The following is an 18205-nucleotide window of genomic DNA, read 5'->3' as shown; positions in this document are numbered from 1 at the left end:
TTCCTGTCTTTCCGTTCTCCTGAGGAAGGCTTGCAGTGCTATAAATTTCCCTGTTAGAACTGCCTTTGCGGTGTCCCAGAGGTTCTGATAGTTCGTGTCTTCATTGTCGTTTTGTTCCAGAAATTTGGCAATTTCCTTCTTCATCTCATCTCTGACCCAGCTATCATTCAACATAAGGTTATTTAACTTCCATGTTTTTGTATGTGTATGCAGATTCCTGTTGTTACTCATCTCAAGTTTTATTCCATGATGGTCCTAGAAGATGCATGGAATAATTTCTATTCCTTTAAATTTACTGAGGTTAGACTTGTGACCTAAGATGTGATTGATTCTGGAGTAAGTTCCATGGGCTGATGAGAAGTATGTGTATTCAGTTTTGTTGGGATGAAGTGTTCTGTAGATGTCTGCTAAATCTAAATGCTGGATGGTTAGATTTAAATCTAGAATTTCTTTACTCAGCTTTTTGTTGGAGGATCAATCCATCACTGCCAAAGGAGTGTGAAAATCTCCGACTATTATAGAGTTGGAGGAAATCAAGTTGCTCATGTCTGTTAGAGTTTCTCTTATAAATTGAGGTGCATTCTGGTTGGGTGCATAGATATTAATAATTGAAATCTCATCATATTGAATCTTACCCTTAACAAATATGAAGTGACCATTTTTGTCCTTCCTTACTTTTGTTGGTTTAAAGCCTATTGTATCCACAAATAAAATTGCAACTCCTGCTTTTTTCTGGATACCATTTGCCTGAAATATGGATGACCATCCTTTCACCCTGAGTCTGTATTTGTCTTTTAAGTTAAGATGTGACTCTTGTATGCAACAAATGTCTGGCCTGAGTTTTTGTATCCAGTCAGCTAACCTATGTCTCTTTAGAGGGCAGTTTAAGCCATTCACATTAATGGAGAGCATTGATAAGTTTGGTGAAATTTGGGGTATTGAGTTTTTTGAAAGTCCAGTGGGCATTTTTAATCCTTTTGCCATTGTGGAAGTTAGAGTTTGATCAGAAGTTTCTGAGTGAGTTTACTTTTGTAGTAGAGGATTGGGTTGGTTATTATGGAGGATAGGTCTGAGAATATCCTGAAGAGCTGGTTCAGTTATGGCAAATTTCTTTAGCATATGTATGTCATTAAAGTATTTAATTTCTCCATCGTAAATGAAACTCAGTTTAGCTGGGTACAAGATCCGGGGTGGAAAGTTATTTTGCTTGAGGAGATTAAACGTTGATGACCACCCTCTTCTGGCTTGAAAAATTTCAGCAGAGAGATCTGCAGTCATTCTAATGTTCTTCCCTTTGAAGGTAATAGATTTCTTTCGCCTGGCCGCTTTGAGAATTTTCTCCTTCATATTAACTTTAGTGAAGTTAATTATGATATGCTTGGGGGATGTCTTATTGGGGTTGAGTCGTGCTGGGGTTCTGAAGCTATCTGCTATCTGAATTTCAAGTTCTCTAGGCATGTCTGGAAAGTTGACTTTCATAATTTCATGCAGAAGGGCCTCTGCACTCAGTGAGGCCACTTCATCTGTTTCAGGAATTCCTATGAGACGGATATTTGCCTTCTTCGAGTTATCCCAGAGCTCTCTGAGTGAGTGATTCATTTTTGCTCTCCATTTCTCTTCCTCTTTGAGAGTTTGGGAGCATTCAAAGGCTTTATCTTCGATGTTGGAGATCCTTTCTTCTGCTTAGTCCATTCTGTTGCTAAGGAATTCTACTGTATGTCTTTGAGAGCTGCAAATTCTTGTTTCAGTGTGTCTAAGTCTTTGGTGGTTTTGTCTTTAAATTCATTAAATTCTTGAGACAGCTTTTGAATTTCTCCACGAATTCCTAATTCCATTTTGTTAATCTTGTTTGCCATCCAAATTCTGAATTCGATTTCTGACATCTCAGCCAGTTGTTTGTGAATGGGATCTTCAATTACATCTGCTGTATCTTTCCTTGGGGGGGTTGATCTATTCTGGTTATTCATGTTACCAGAGTTTTTCCGCTGATTCTGCCCCATGATTGTTTTACTCCCTTTGATTTTCCTCTGGTGTTTTGTTGAGGACCCGTACAGTGCTGTGGCCTGAGAAACTGGGGCCCTGTTTGGTGTAGAGGGGCTAAGTGGTTCTGTCTTGTTTTCAGCTGGTTTCTATGTGACCCTAGTGAAACAGTTACTCTGGGTTGAAGTCTCAGCTGTGGAGAAATACCAGCAATTAAGTCACCCCACCCACCACAGGCAACAAATGGAAAAGGAAAATCAAACCTTCCTACAACCACACACCCAGGGCACCACGTGGATAGTCCCTAGGTGAGTGACTCATTTCAAAAGGTCCAAGTCAATTGTCTCAGTCAGCAGCTGCCTCTGGTGGGAGAGTTGAAGTGGTCCCTGGGAACTAGATCAGAGGGGTCTGGTGACTGCTCTAAAATGGCTTGTTCCAGTGCTGCATGGAGTCAGGAAGAGCCATCAGTAAGTAGATTTGTCTGGGAAGATTGATGCCTCCTTCCCCACCTTGCAACTCTGTCATACCCAGTCACTGCTAGCCCCACAGGGCTGTGATCCAGTCAGTTGTCTGCAGTAAGCAGATACTCCAGGGGTTTGCACCTGCCTAAGTCACAGGATAGTCTGTGTCTGCTCGACTAGGCCGCTATTCTCTGTCTTTATCCAGCAGGGGGTGGTGTGGCCTGTCAACCTTGGGCACTTGATGGAGGCTGGAGGTGTTCACTCAGTTCCAGCCCCACCCTTAGTTTATGTTACTGGGTGAAGGGAACAACCCTGTGGGAGTTTGTTTCTGACCTTGCCAGATTCCTCTGCAGAGGAGAGGCTGATTTGAGTTCCCAGATCCTGTGCCTCAGGCCCTGTCTTTAGTCCTGTGGGTTTGTATTCACAGCACAATCAGTTGTTGGCTGTAGCCTCTTGGTCTCCTTTGTCTATAGCCTGGTGATCCCCTAAGGGCCAGGTGCGTCTTAGGCTCAGTAGAGCGGTCCTCTGGATCAGCCCCACCCTGGGAATTTCCCGGCTCTGCGGGTGTGTTTTCTAGTCCCCGTGTTCCACCCAGGTCGGTACTGTCTCAGGAAAACCCTTTACTCACGGGGCCTATGTTTCAGTCCCAGGTCTGTTCCATGGTGCTTGCCATCTGAGAAGATGCTCAGCCTCATCTGGTTGCCCAGGAAGACAGGAGAAGAGGCTATGGGTTATCTGGGGGTGGGCCTTGTTATTGCTGAAGACGGCTGTTGCTCTGCACCTCGGGGCACCACTGCTCCAGTGTAATTCCCTCTCAGCCGACCATCGTCTTCTCGCTCCTTTGCTACAGAGTCAGCACTGGCCAGCTGCAGTCCAGTTCCTGTCTACGCGTCTCGAGATTTCACCCAAGGATCTGGACTCTTGGGGGGGCAGGTCTCCAGATCATGGAGTGAGAGTGGAAGGGAGTGTTAGGAGCTCAGAGTTGTAGGTTGTAACACCAAGCTCATTGAGACCAAATGAACAAATAAACAGATACAAAGGTTACCAGGCACATGGGCCCATAGATATAGAGACAGACGGAGACACATAGACATACAGGCAATAGCCACGACAACAGCAATATAAGAACAACTGCAATAAAAATAGTGTAATCGTAAAATAATTGAAAGAAAGGAAAAAAAGAGAGAAAAAAGTGGTGTTAGAACGAATGTGAAATTGAAAGAAAGAAGAAATTAAAATTAGAAGACATAGAAATAAAACATATCTATATAAAAAGTAATAATAAAAAATTATTGAAATCTTCTGTAAGAAAATGGTGAGGAGAAAACAGACAAAAACAAAACAAAACAAACAAAAAAAACCCCCACGAAAACCAAAAAAACAAAACAAAACAAAAAAAAACAAAAAAAGGGCACCAACTACAAAAATATTCTTGTGTGTAGAAATATACCTATAAATATCTATATGTCTGCTGTAGGCATCAACTTTCATAGGAATATATTCATACTGCAATATACTTTCTGGACACCAGATGGCGCTGTGAGTGGTTCCGAGACTTATACCTGATTTACAGTTTATACCGTTACCATGGTAACCACCTTCCATGGCCAATCGCCATTTTGGCGTTTCCGGAAAAGATTGTCACCTAAGAATTGTGCAACCTCGGCTGTTCTTTTCCAGACAGCACTTGCGACCGACTTTCCCATTCAGTGCAGTGTCCACGCTTCCTAAGTCCCTCCACTCTGTTCCCAGTTTCCCCTGCAAACTGGCGACTACAACTGGGCATAAGGGGAGCGGTGCCGAGTTAGCGCTTTCGTTGGTGGGCTCCTGGCTCTATCTCCTGTAGCTGGTTCCCGCAGTTTCAGCAGCCAAAGCTGGTCCGTGGCTTCAGTAGCTTCACAGCTCCAGAAGCCAAAGCCGGGTCCTAGGCTTCAAGCCAGTTTCTGTGGTTGGAACACTTGGGGGACTTATTCTGAGTTTTATGGATCAGAGTTTCTCATTTGGATGGGCGCCCGCCAGCTCGCTGCGCAGCCTGAACTGCCAGCCCCCTCCAACGCCTGGGGGAAAGGTGCCTGCCGTTTTTGGTAGTTCAAAATATCTGTTTCCTGGGCAGGATCCCTTCCCTTCAATTGTCCAACAGTTTGCCCAGCTCCCTGTGGTTTTGAGTGGCTCTCCTTTCAGAAGCCTCCCTCAGTTCAGGATTAATTATTTGTCAATTGGATTTTGTCAGCATTTACAAGCTGCTGACTTCTGTAGGGGAGGGGCCCGCTGGCCGGCACTGGCTGAGCAGGGAAGAATCTCTACAACAGAGTCTGTGATTTTAAATGACTCCTCATATATGGCAAACCGCCAGTTCGCTGTGCATCTCCAGCTGTCTGTCCACTCCAATAATCCACACACAGGGAAGGTCCAGACCACCTTTCCTCTCAGCTGGTGGCTTGGGAGAGGTGGGCTACATGTCCGTCCTGTCCGCCATCATGCTCCGCCTCCTCTCATCATTCTTAATCATCAGAGAAATGCAAATCAAAACCACTTTGAGATATCATCTAACCCCAGTAAGATTAGCCCACATCACAAAATCCCAAAACCAAAGATGTTGGCGTGATGTGGATAAAAGGGAACATTTCTGCACTTCTGGTGGGAATGCAAACTAATATATTCCTTTGGGAAAGATGTTTGGAGATCACTTAGGGATCTAAAAATAGACCTGCCATTCGCTTCTTTAATTCCTCTACTAGGTATACATCCAGAAGACCAAAATCATTTTGTAACAAAGATATTTGCACCAGAATGTTTATTGCAGCCCAATTCATCATTGCTAAGTAATGGAAGAATCCCAAGTGTCCACTGAATGGAGTAATAAATTGTGGTATATGTACACCATGGAATATTATGCAGCCTTAAAAAAGATGGAGACTTTACTTCTTTCATGTTTGCATGGATGAAGCTGGAACATACTCTTCTTAGCAAAGTATTTCAAGAATAGAAGAAAAGGGCAGCACCTGTGGCTCAGTGGGTATGGCACCAACCCCATATACTGAGGGTGGCGGGTTCAAACCCAGCCTTGGCCAAACTGCGATAAAAAAATAGCTGGGACTTCTGGTAGGCATCTGTAGTCCCAACTACTTGGGAGGCTGAGGCAAGAGAATCACCTAAGCCCAGGAGTTGGAGGTTGCTGTGAGCTGTGACACGACAGCACTCTACCAAGGGTAATAAAGTGAGACTCTGTCTCTATAAAAGAAAAGAAAAAAAAAAAAAGAATGGAAGGAAGTATCCAATGTACTCAGCCCTACTATGAAACCAATTTATAGCTTTCATATGAAAGTTATAACCCAACTATAGCCCAAGAAAAAGGGGAAAGAAGAGAGGGAAGGGAGAGGAGGAGGGAAGCTGTGTAGAGGCAGGGTAATTGGTGAGACCACACCTTCGGTGCATTTTACAAGGGTACACTTTAAATTTACTAAGTGTAGAGTATAAATGTCTGAATACAATAATTAAGAAAATGCAGTGAAGGCTATGTTAACTAGTTTGAGGAAAATATTTCAAATGGTATATAAAGCTAGAACATTGTACCCCATGATTGCATTAATGTGCACAGCTATGATTTAATAAGAAAAAATAAAAAATATCTCTCCCCGGAATCTTGAGAGTTCTGGTTGAATTATTGAGATCAGACGTTCTCTTAAATCACAGGCTTGTGTGAACTATTTATGATTTAATAGAGGCTTTACTTCTAAAAGACTGATAGGCAAGAAGATGCTGCCCCAGTGCTGTAACCTACTGGCTTGAGGGAGCTGGTTGTGACAGAGCCTGTCTGTCTGAGCTGAAATTTCTTCCAAAGGGGAAAACATTCCCACCTTTTGTTTGAAAGTTTGATTTTTTTTTTTTTTCTGAAGTTCTTAGGGTGGTTGTAATCATTCTTTCCTAAAAGAAAATTGCTATTGTTGTCATGGGCTTTGAACTAACTTTCTTTTTTTTTTATTTCTTTTTATTTATTTATTTATTTTTATTGTTGGGGATTCATTGAGGGTACAATAAGCCAGGTTACACTGATTGAACTAACTTTCTTTCTAATCCTCGTGTCAGATTAGGCAAAGACTTGTGAACATGTCGAATAAGATAGAAAAGCACAAGAGAAGACCCCCTTGAGATTCCAAGGAGGCTAGAAGTTTGTCTTTGTTGGTTAGAGGTTGACAGTGCCCATAACCAGCTACCATGTATAGGTAGAATCACATGATGACAAGACTGCTCTTGAGCACCTGTGATCTGACAGGAGGACAGAGTCAAAAGGACAGACTTTGCATCACAGTGGCAGCACTGGTCCTCCCTTGGAGCTTTGTCTGAGGTTCTATGGACCTTTCTGCCTGTTATTTGCCTTCCCCCAAGTTGCCACCCCTGGAGACTTAAAGTGTTTTTCTTTTGTCTTGTCACTTCTCTGAAAATTTGCTGTTCTCTGTTGAAGATTCTATATAAGCTGGAATTCAAAGCCACCTCTTTGAGAAATACTCTTTCCCTGGGTGTCTGCCATGTACACCTGAAATATACATGTTCATAAAAAAATAAAAATAAAAATAGCCAGGTGTTGTGGCAGGCCCTTGTAGACCCAACTATTTGGGAGACTGAGACAAGGTGACCTACTTTAAAAAATTAAAAAGAGGTGGGGAGCATGGCTAATGTCTGTTAATTCTAACACTCTTTGGGGTAGAACCAGGTGGATTGCAAGAGCTCACTGACACTTTTCAAAGAAATATAAATGGCCAACAAGCATTTCAAAGGATGCCTAAAGTACTAATTGTTGGAGAAATGCAAAGCAAAATCAGAATGAAATATTACATCATACTCGCAATGAAACTAAAAAAAAGTTTGTCAAAGATATAGACAAATTAGAAACTTTTTGAAATGTTGGTGAGTAAAAATGTTGCAGGCAGTATTAAAATGCATTAAGGGGCTTGGAGCCTGTAGCTCAGTGGCTAGAGCGCCAGCCATATACACTGGAGCTGGTGGGTTCGAACCCAGCCCAGGCCTACCAAAACAACAATGACAACTACAAGAAAAAAATAGTGGGGCATTGTGGCAGACGCCTGTAGTTCCAGCTACTTGGGAGGCTGAGGCAAGAGAATCACTTAAGCCCAAGAGTTTAAGGTTGCTGTGAGCTGTGACGCTACAGCACTCTACTGAGGGTGACAAGTGAGATTCTATCTCACTAAATAAAATAAAATAAAATGCATTAAGCTTTCTTAGAAAACTAAAGTGAACAGTTATTATTTGATCTAGCAATCTCACATCTGGGTATATATCCAAAATATGCACTGCAGGACAGGGAAGATTCATGTTCTCACTTCCAGCACAGCATTATTCATAAAAGGCAAGACATGGATGGGTGAAGTGGCTCACACCTGCAATCCTACTCCTTTGGGAGGCTGAGAGGAGGATAGCTGGACAACAGAACTTTGAGACCAGGCTAAGCAACAATGAGACCCAGGCTAAGCAACAATGGGACCTTGTCTTTACTAAAAGAAGAAAAGTATAGCCAGGAGTTGTAGTGGGACCCTGTAATTCCAGCTATTCGGGAGGCTGAGGCAGGAGGATGTCTTGAACCCAGGGGTTGGAAGTTGTTTTAAGCTGGGATGATGCTACAGCCTTCTTGCCCAGGCAACAGAGTGAGGCTCCATCTCAAACAAAAGTTCTCTTTTCTAGATAACTACAATGTTCCACTGTGAATGTGGATGGATCCAAAGCAAGTATTTTTTTCTTAATATTAGTGAACATTTTGTTGAATGAGAGAAGGTGTACCGGATATTTTATGCAGCATATGGCGATAAAATTTCATGGAAAATGTACTATTTATTAATATGAAGGACTTGTCAGAAAATGTTAATAAACATTTAAAAACAGTAAAGATAAGTTTTATTAAGTCATTATTATATTGCTATTTTCAAAAAAGTAAAAAGGTTTAATTCACCATTTAGAAGCAATTAAAAAAGTAAGTAAAATAAAAATATGAACTTTATAAAATACAGTAAGTCATACTATATAAAATAATCATTTTGAAATATTAAAATATAATTTATATATATCTTGAGGAAAGTAATGACAATTCTGCTGATTTCTTTTTGCCTTCAGTAAATTGGAAGTTTCAAGTCAGCCTTTAATAAATGTGGAATGCCTACTCATTATCTAAATTACTTGTTACACACATAGTTCCTAATATTTAGATCTAAAATTACAGAAAATTTAATACAGAATAAGATCGAATATGAAAACATATATAGAGAAAAATCAGCAAGACGTAGAATAGAAGTGCCATGTTCATGAATTCCCCCATGATAATAAAAATTTAACAGCCATCTATGGTGAAAAATGCTTTAATGACATCCCAGCATAGTGACTTACATCTGTCATCTCACCTACTTAGAGGCTGAGGTGAGAGGATCACTTCAGTCCAGCAGTTTGACACCATCCCATGTAATACAGTGAGATGCCATCTTGCAAAAAGTGATTTTATGAGAGTTTTAGAATCCAGGGAGGAGATTGTGAAATTCTCCTAATGCCCTTAAGGAGGCTCATTTAGAGAAGGCAAACACTCATTCACTTGGCAAGCTTGAGGACCCTGGTCTTGGTTACCGACTGGAGAATGGCTTGGTCAACTTTGTCCCACTGAGAATTGTGAAGTGACTATGTGAGCATCTCCACCTTGTCCCAGCCATTATCTGGGAGTGGTTCTACCCATCCAGAGACCTGAAAGGAGATGTACACTAATGACCATGGAGACAGGTCTGCAGATCTTACACTTTGTATGTGTGTGTTTTTATATACATACATATATATATGTACACACACACACACAAGAACTTCCATAGTTGGCAGTCTCTCTACATTGACCACCTCCTCATGCTGACCTGATTTTCATAGACCAGACATGCACCAGATGTGTGTATTGGTACAGTAGGCCTAGTTCCCAATGCTACTCACTCCTGTATATTGACAAGTTTATTACAATCCCTTGAGTGGTCAACTTACAGAGGATATGCTACATGCGTGTATGAATAAGCATAGCATAAGCCAGAGATAATTATGAAATAAGATTTATTTTGTAATAACAGAGACATTAATATATCCCCAGGAATACTCTAAACCCCTGAATGACATAGTATATTTACGAAATGTAGCTGCCGGATGCATGGGCTTATACCTCTAATCCTAACACTCAGGGAGGCCAAACTAGGTAGACTGCTTGAGCTCAGGAGGTCAAGACAAGCCTAAGCAAAAGGGAGACACCAATTCTACTAAAAATTGCAAAACAAGCCAAATGTAGTTGAGTGGGCCTATATTCTCAGCTACTCAGGAGGCTGAGACAAGAGGATTGCTTGAGCCCAATAGTTGCTGTGAGCTTTAATTCCATGGCACATGATTTTGTCTCAGAAAAACAAACAAAAAAAAATTGTAGGGATTAGATACTTTTAACTATGTTAAAGCTGACAAATTAGAGCACATACAAATTAAATTATTTATCACAGTACATATAAAACAAAAATTTGAAGTTAAATAACATTAGATTTGTTTACATTTGGGGAGATTCTTAGTGTTCTGATAAAATTACTGACTATAATTTCTGCAGAATCTTATTTGAAACCTTCATAGCAATAAAAAGGTATAAAACAGAAAACATACAACAACTATTTGTGGTGTTCATGGGATCTCGGAACCAAATACTAATATCACACCTTCACTCACATATTTTGAATATTATGCTAAAGAAAAACAAACTTTTATTCAGTTCCTGTTTCTTTCTGTTGCCTGGGCTAGAATGTCATAGGATCAGCCTAACTCACAGCAACCACAAACTCCTAGGTTCAAGCCATTCTCCAGCCTCACCCCCAAACCCCAAGTAGGTGAGACAACAGGGAACCATTACAATGTCTAGCTAATTTTTCTATTTTTAGTAGACTGGGTCTCACTCTTGTTTACCCTGGTCTCACACTCCTGAGTTCAAGCAATTGGTCCCAGAGTGCAAGGATTACAGGTGTGAGCTACCACACCCAGCCTAAAGAATATTAAAAAAAATTTCACAGAGATACTCAAAAATACAAAGATATTTTATGCCCTTAAAAGCAATGGAAGAGGCTTGGCGCCTGTGGCTTAAGCGGCTAAAATGCCAGCCACATCCAGCCTGGCCCACCAAACAACAATAACAGCTGCAACCAAAAAATAGCCGGACATTGTGGTGGGCACCTGTAGTTTCAGCTACTTGGGAGGCAGAGGCAGGAGAATCGCTTGAGATCAGGAGTTGGAGGTAACAGCTTGGAGGTAACAGCTTGAGGCTCTGTCTCAAAAAAAAAAAAAAAAGGCAATGGAAGAGCAGTGACTTCTGCAGTCACGTGTAAGCCAAAGAAAGTTCTTTTATTCTCACTATAACCTAGAAGTAATATCATTGAAAAGTAAAATCCTTCTGAAAATTAAAACCAAGAACAGGCATAGTGACTCACAACTGTAAACCTAGCACTCTGGGAAGCCACTGTGGAAGGACTGCTTCAGTTCACAAGTTTGAGACCAGCCTGACAAAGTGTGAGACTCCCCCCTCTCTACTAAAAAATAGAAAAACCATTAGCCTGTCAATATGGAGAAACCTGTAGTCCTGGATATTTGGGAGGCTGAGACAGAAAAATCACTTGAACTCAGTAGCTTGAGGTTGCTCTGTGCAAGGCTGATGCCATGGCACTATAGTGTGAAGCAAGAAAGTGAGACTCTGTGTCAATAAGGAAATAAAAATAAAATAATAATGAAAACAAGAAGAGAGATGCCCTTACATAAGAACAAGAGAATGAAACCCAGGCTTCTCAGAAATCCAATTAAGCTGAGCTTCCTTAACCATGTTTTATTATGTAGTTTTCTTTCTTTTTCTTTAATTATTTATTTATTTATTTATTTTTTGAGACAGAGTCTCACTTTGTTGCCCTCGGTAGAGGGCTGTAGCATCACAGCTCACAGCAACCTCCAGCTCCCAGGCCCAGGCGACTCCCCTGCCTCAGCCTCCTGAGCAGCTGGGACCACAGGTGCCTGCCACAAGGCCCAGCCATTTTCTGTTGCAGCCTGGCCAGGGCCAGGCTTGAACCTGCCACCCTCAGTATATGGGGCCGGCACCCCACCCTATTGTGTAGGCGCTGCCCTATTGTGTAGTTTTCTTTCTTTATTTTATTATTATTTTTTTAGAGACAGATTCTCACTTTGTGGTCCTCAGTAGAGTGCTGTGGCATCCCATCTCACAGCAACCTCCAGCTCTTGGGCTTAGACGATTCTCTTGCCTCAGTCTTACGAGTAGCTGGGACTATAGGTACCCACCATAATGCCCAGCTATTTTTTTGTTGCAGTTTGGCCAGGGCCAGGTTTGAACCCGCCACCCTCACAGGCACCCTACTCACAGAGCAACAGGCGCTGCCCTGTAGTTTTCTTTTTTAAGTTTAGACCTCTGACAAGTGTTATCTGCCTCATTCAGTACAACCTACCTATGTGCTTGACTACTATCTGGTGTGTCTTCACCTTCCAGGGTTCTTTGCTTTGCTCCAGACAGGTGATGAGGTCTGGCTTAGAGACAGCAAGCCCTGTTTTATTGGAGAAAAGGAAGTGGTATTCTTCAATTGGTAATCTAGTACCTGGCTAAAGTAAAGAAAAGAACATTTTAGAAGATCCTGAAATAATAATCCACAAATAGAGCTTTCTTACAGAAACTTTAGCAGTGGCTCAACTTTCCTAATGTTGTGACTCTTTAATACAGTTCCTGTGGGTCACGACCCACAGGTTGAAAACCTCTGCTTCAGAATCTTAAAAAAGTATTTAAAGTTGGAGAGTTCTTAACTTCATTATATAATACTACTGAAATAGGGCGGCGCCTGTGGCTCAGTGAGTAGGGCGCCAGCCCCATATGCCGAGGGTGGCGGGTTCAAACCCAGCCCCGGCCAAACTGCAACCAAAAAATAGCCGGGCGTTGTGGCGGGCGCCTGTAGTCCCAGCTGCTCGGGAGGCTGAGGCAAGAGAATCGCGTAAGCCCAAGAGTTAAGAGGTTGCTGTGAGCCGTGTGACGCCACGGCACTCTACCCAAGGGTGGTACAGTGAGACTCTGTCTCTACAAAAAAAAAAAAAAAAAAAAAAAATACTACTGAAATAAAATTTGGTGCTAGAAATCAGACTTAAAGGTATGAGTAGCAATCTATGTTACTAAATTTCTGAAATTATCATTAATCTAGTGAAGGATACAAATCAGCTCAAAAAGGGTAAGATTAATGCCAAAATAAAACATCTCCAATATTTTCTTTTCTATACCAAGATATCCTTAAGTTTTCCTTAGAAACAAGAACCTGAAACTCACACAGTCAACAAAAAAACTGAATAAAAACATTCTAGAAAGAGAGAATATCAATTGCTTAGTATAGACCAGGACCTCTGTATTTAAGTTATCCTCACGCAGGAAGACCAGGTTGCTGTAGGTTTCTAGCATGACATCCTGATACAAATTCTGCTGAGCAGGTCCAGGCAGGCCCACTCATCTACAGAGAATTCTATAGACACATCTTTAAATGTCAACATTTCCTGAAAAACAATCATATTTACCAAGGGGAGATTGAATTTCACTTTTAGTTAAATGAATGAAGAGAATTGTTGCTGACTTATATGAGTGACTGCAATTACCTAATAAGTATAGAAGAAATATATTCCCTCATGTGTTACTGAACACTGAAGAAAGGGGATGGTATAACATCCACAAACCAGTGTAGACATTACATTTTTTTGGCTGACACAGTAGAAATAAAAAGCTACCAGCATGTATATTTTTGTGCCTTATTTACTTCCTACAGTATAAGTTGTGTATGTTTTTTATATGAAAATGTCATGGTGAATTATGTGGTACACCTAAAGTTTTAACGTGTACACAAAAGAACTGGAGGTCTTGATAAAATGCAGATTTTTATTCAGAAGTTATGGGATGAAGATTCAGTTTCTGAGTTTCTAACAAGTTGAAAAGGAATGCCAATACTTCTCTTTCATGATAATATTTTGTCAACATGCAGTGAACTGTAGACACTGGATTTATCCCAGCTGATTTCTGAACCAGTAAACAAAGATGACAACTTTTACTTTCCAAAGCAAGGTATATGAAAGAGAATCTAAGAAGAAAGGGGCGCTTCCTCAATAAATGATTTTTTTTGTTTTTGAGTCAGAGTCTTATTATGTCACACTTGGTAGAGTGCCATGGCGTCATAGCCCACAGCAATCTCAAACTCCTGGGCTCAAGCAATTCTCTTGCCTCAGCCCCCCAAGTAGCTGGAACTACTGGCGCCAGCCACAATGCCAGGCTATTTTTTGGTTGCAGTTGTCATTGTTGTTTAGCTGGCCTGGGCCAAGTTCATACCCACCAGCCTTGGTGTATGTGGCCAGTGCCCTGCCCACTGAGCTACAGGCACTGCCCCCATGCTACAATTTTTTGAAGATTTTGTGTACCCTAACATTAACTTAGCAGGAACCAAGTTAGGCTTAACCAATCACAAACTGCCAGTTCTAGGAGGCACCTGTGGCTCAGTGGGTAAGGTGCCAGCCCCATATACCTACTGAGAGTGGTGGGTTCAAACCCAGCCCTGGCCAAACTGCAACAACAACAAAAAAATAGCCATGTGTTGTGTTGGGTGCCTGTAGTCCCACCTACTCGGGAGGTTGAGGTAAGAGAATCACCTAAGCCCAAGGAGCTGAAGGTTGCTGTGAGCTATGATGCCATGACACTCTACTGAGGGTTAATAAGTGAGACTCTGTCCCCAAAAATAAAAACCAAAACAAACAAACCGCCTGTTCTTCTCTGATTATGAAACCAGGAAAGTTTCACTTGGATAGTCCAAATAAGGTCAATGTATATCTGTATACAATTGGTTCTTGAATTTGGTTTGCTTTTTCCTTTTTGTTGAGACAGAGTCTCACTTTGTCACCATGGGTAGAGTGTCCTGGCAGCATAGCTTACAGTTATCTCAAACTCTTGGGTTCAAGCAATCCTCTTACCTCAACCTCCCAAGTTGCTGGGACTACAGGTGCTCCAAACAATGTCTGGCAATTATTTACATATGGGGTCTTGCTCTTGCTTAGGCTGGTCTTGAACTCCTGAACTCAAGCAATCCACAAGCTAGGTTTTCCAGAGTGCTAGGATTACAGGCATTGTGGTAAAGACAGATATCCACACAATCTTTCTTATCTATTGGTGAACTTAGAAAGCACTTTAAAACAGGTAAATGATTTGTTAATTTATCACTGCTCAGTACTTTCCAGAATGCTTAAACAACACAACATTAACACTGAACCATTTATCTGAATGAAGCTATTGAGTATCAAAGCAAAAATCTCATCTGTCTGTAGAAAGTGAAATTTCTTGGTTTTCGGATAGAACCCAGACAATGCAGCCTATTCAAAAATACAGACAAGTTACTATTACATTTTCTAATCCCTGAAACTAGAAAAGAGCTTTGGGGATTTCTGGATTTGGCAAGATTCTGCCAGGCATGAATTTCTAACTATGGTTTAATTGTTAAAATTAAGTCTTGAAAAGACAGGAAAATGTACCCCTGGATTAGACTAAGGAGTATGACAAAGCCCTGTACAAACTTAAAGTTGCTTTAAGCCACAGCTCTTAGCCTACCTAAGTTAACAAAACCTTTCTGTCTATATGTGCATGAAAGACAGGGGTTGACCATCAGAGTAATAATAGAAAAAATTGGCACTATTCCCAGACCAGTTGCATATTTGTCTAAACAATTAGACTTTAGAGCTATCAGGTGGCAACTTGTGATCTTTAAAAAAAAAAACAACTGAAAAATTGACCTTGGTGAGAGAGGATACCTGGGAAGGGTGAGTTCTAGGAGAACAGAGGTCTTCTCAAGGAGACCCCTAGGATGCAACTGCAGGGTCCTTCCCATGGTGACTCAGCTCTTAGGAATTTGTAAACTTAACTTCCTGAGACCTGGAAATTTCTGCTTCTGTGAAATCTTATAGTTCTGTAGGGGCTGGAACAGCTTCTCCTGCTTGATTCAAACTGACCAATGAGAAAGGCATGCTTAAATAACACAACATTAACACTGAACCATTTATCTGAAAGTGGGTTGGAACTTTTTGACTGGAGATAAAAAGGGAAAGACCAAGCCTGTGGGGAGTGTGGCCATTTTGAATTCTTCTATGCCATTTTCTCTGCCAGCTGAGTAAAAGCCTTTTTCCTCTTAAATATGGTGTTTGGGTGCTCTTTCTCTTCACTGGGCCTCATCTTCCTGCAACATTGGGACAACCACATCCAGTTTATGTCTCTTATCATGTCTCTTGTCCCTACTTCAGCAAAAAAGGAACTTCTAGTTAACTGCAGGTAGGATGAGAAGATACCAAGCTATATTACTAAAAACGGTAAGAGGTGATAGCTGGACTGAACCCAGCCACTCTACTTCCTGAACTTAGTCAAGAACCAAAAGAGCATCACTATCTAGAGTTAATTGACACAAATTTTTTCTAGCCAAGAAGACCCATCAGACAATCCTTCTGAAGAGGTAGACTGGACTTTGTGTATAGACAGAAGCAGTTATATTCAAAAAGAAACACGAAGGGCAAGTTATACAGTAGTGACTGCAGAGAGGATAGTAGAAATGCCCAAAAGCTGGACTAATTGCTCTACCCAGGACTTTAGAACTGTCAAAAAGAAAACACTAAACATTTATGTGAACTCCATATTTTCTTTTCTAATTCTTCATACTCAAAATGCCATATTAAAAAAAAAGGAGATTAAAATCAACAGGAAAAAAAAGATATTGAAAACAATTCAAGGGGGCGGCACCTGTGGCTCAGTGGGTGGGGCACCGGTCCCATATATCGAGGGTGGTGGGTTCAAACCTGACCCAGGCCAAACTGCAACAAAAAAATAGCCAGGCATTGTGGTGGGCATCTGTAGTCCCAGCTATTCGGGAGGCTGAGGCAAGAGAATCACCTAAGCCCAGGAGATGGAGATTGCTGTGAGCTGTGTGATGCCACGGCACTCTACCGAGGGTAATAAAGTGAGACTCTGTCTCTACAGAAAAAAAAACCAAAACAGTTCAGGGGCGCCACCTGTGGCTCAAGGAGTAGGGCACTGGCCCCATATACTGGGGGTGGTGGGTTCAAATCTGGCTCCGGCCAAAAACTGCAATAAATAAATAAATTAATTAATTAAATTAAATTAAATGAAAGTTCAGAAGTTTTACAACTATTAGAAGCTGTCCACAAGGTGGCAGTCATGCACTGCCCAGGACACCAGAAAAGACTTAATCCTGTGCCAACAGAAAACCAGAGGGCGACACTGTAGCAAGGCAAGCTGCAAGACTGACAGTAACGGCCAGCTTAATGCTGCCTATCTGATTTCAATCCCGCCTAGGAAGAAAAGAAATAAAAAACAAAACAGAAAAACTCCATGATAAAAAAAATAGTTGATTCAGCAGCAGCCAAGGATGGGTCATGCTACCCAGAAGTCTAACACCTCAGGTAATCAAGCCTTCATGACATGATACATTCCTGCAGAAGGACCATAACTGAGTTCCTTCCACCATAAGTTGTAAGTTTGCTTTGTAGAAGAAACAATCCCAAAACAGACAACAGATTTAAAATACCACTCGAACAATACCAGAAGGTAATACCATTTGAAAACTACCTGATAGATTTCACTCAAATACCCTCATCTAAAAGTCTGAAATATTTGCTAGTTTTAATGGATACTTTTTCAAGATAAGTAAAATCCTTTCCCATGCAAACAAAGAAAACTACGGAAATAATAAAGCTCCTTCTGAAAAATATTACCCCCCAGTATGAGCTCCCCAAAAGCCTTCAAAGTGATAATGGTCCATCTTTTATGTCAGAAGTTACATAGCAGGTAAGAACATTTTTGAAAATTCACTAGAAATTGCAGATAGCCTGGAAACCTCAATCATCAGAGAAAGAAAAAGAAAAATCGTATGCTAAAAAAAATTGACAAATTAAGCCAAGAGATCCATTCACATTAAAACCAGGTACTGCCCCTCCAATTACTGTGAATAAAGCAGGGTCAAATTAAATCTTTAAAATATTGTTTATAAGAGGGCAATGCCTGTGGCTCAAAGGAGTAGGGTGCTGGTCCCACATGCTGGAGGTGGTGGGTTCAAACCCAGCCCCCCGCCAAAAACTGCAAAAAAAAAAAAAATTGTTTGTAAGAAACCCTTCCAGGCAGTCTCAAGGCAAGCCAATATAATCATAGTTTCAAGGCAAGCCGAATATAATCATAAAGTACAAAAGTATGTACAATAAATGCAGCAAGTTCTCTCTTCTCAGACCCCTATAAACCCCTACAAAAAATTTACATCCCTTTTATACTGGTAATCAAGTACAGCTAAAACCTGGAAAGATGGGCCTGAGAAAGAAAAGTAGACTAGTCCAGAAGATGTTCTGCTGATGACACCACAGCAATGAAACTTGCAGGACTAGAAGCCCAGCCCCACTACAATCCACTCAAGCCATATCTCACTCCAGAAGTAGCTGAGGCCCATAAAAACTAGATGGCCTCTCTGGAGGAAGCACCAAGATATGATTGAGTAAATACAATCCTTAGTCATCTTCCTCTTGAGACTATATACACGGCTGTGTACTCACCCCAGAACCCTGTCCCATTCCATGAAATAAAAATTTAGCCCCAAATGTCATATGTCTGATTTCTGTCTTACTAGAAGTACTTATGTAGAACAGTTATTTAC

At 41.1% G+C, this 18205-nt stretch overlaps 1 protein-coding gene across 11 annotated transcripts in view; it reads right to left on the bottom strand.

Moving 5' to 3' along the window:
• Positions 1-18205, bottom strand: part of LOC128572667 (uncharacterized) — a 52970-nt gene that overhangs the window by 30083 nt on the left and 4682 nt on the right. For 6 of the 11 annotated variants that reach the window (XR_008376224.1, XR_008376221.1, XR_008376223.1 and 3 more), the window contains exons 2-3: positions 12900-13025; positions 11941-12040 (exon numbers count right to left, since the gene is read on the bottom strand). The exons of 3 other annotated variants lie outside the window; for them this stretch is intronic. Coding sequence is in view for 1 of the 8 variants with exons in the window: in XM_053572694.1 (XP_053428669.1) it covers positions 9148-9179; positions 11945-12040 (128 nt within the window). In the remaining 7 variants the exon portion in view is untranslated. Of the gene's footprint in view, positions 1-8319; positions 9180-11940; positions 12041-12899; positions 13026-18205 lie in introns of those variants that run through there. 2 more of the 11 variants (XR_008376229.1, XM_053572694.1) reach the window with 2 other exon arrangements.

The sequence above is a fragment of the Nycticebus coucang genome, chromosome 20, assembly GCF_027406575.1.
Source record: "Nycticebus coucang isolate mNycCou1 chromosome 20, mNycCou1.pri, whole genome shotgun sequence".
NCBI lineage: Eukaryota > Metazoa > Chordata > Mammalia > Primates > Lorisidae > Nycticebus > Nycticebus coucang.
Note: the sequence above shows the minus strand (reverse complement) of the source record. Positions and strands in the feature narration are given on the sequence as shown.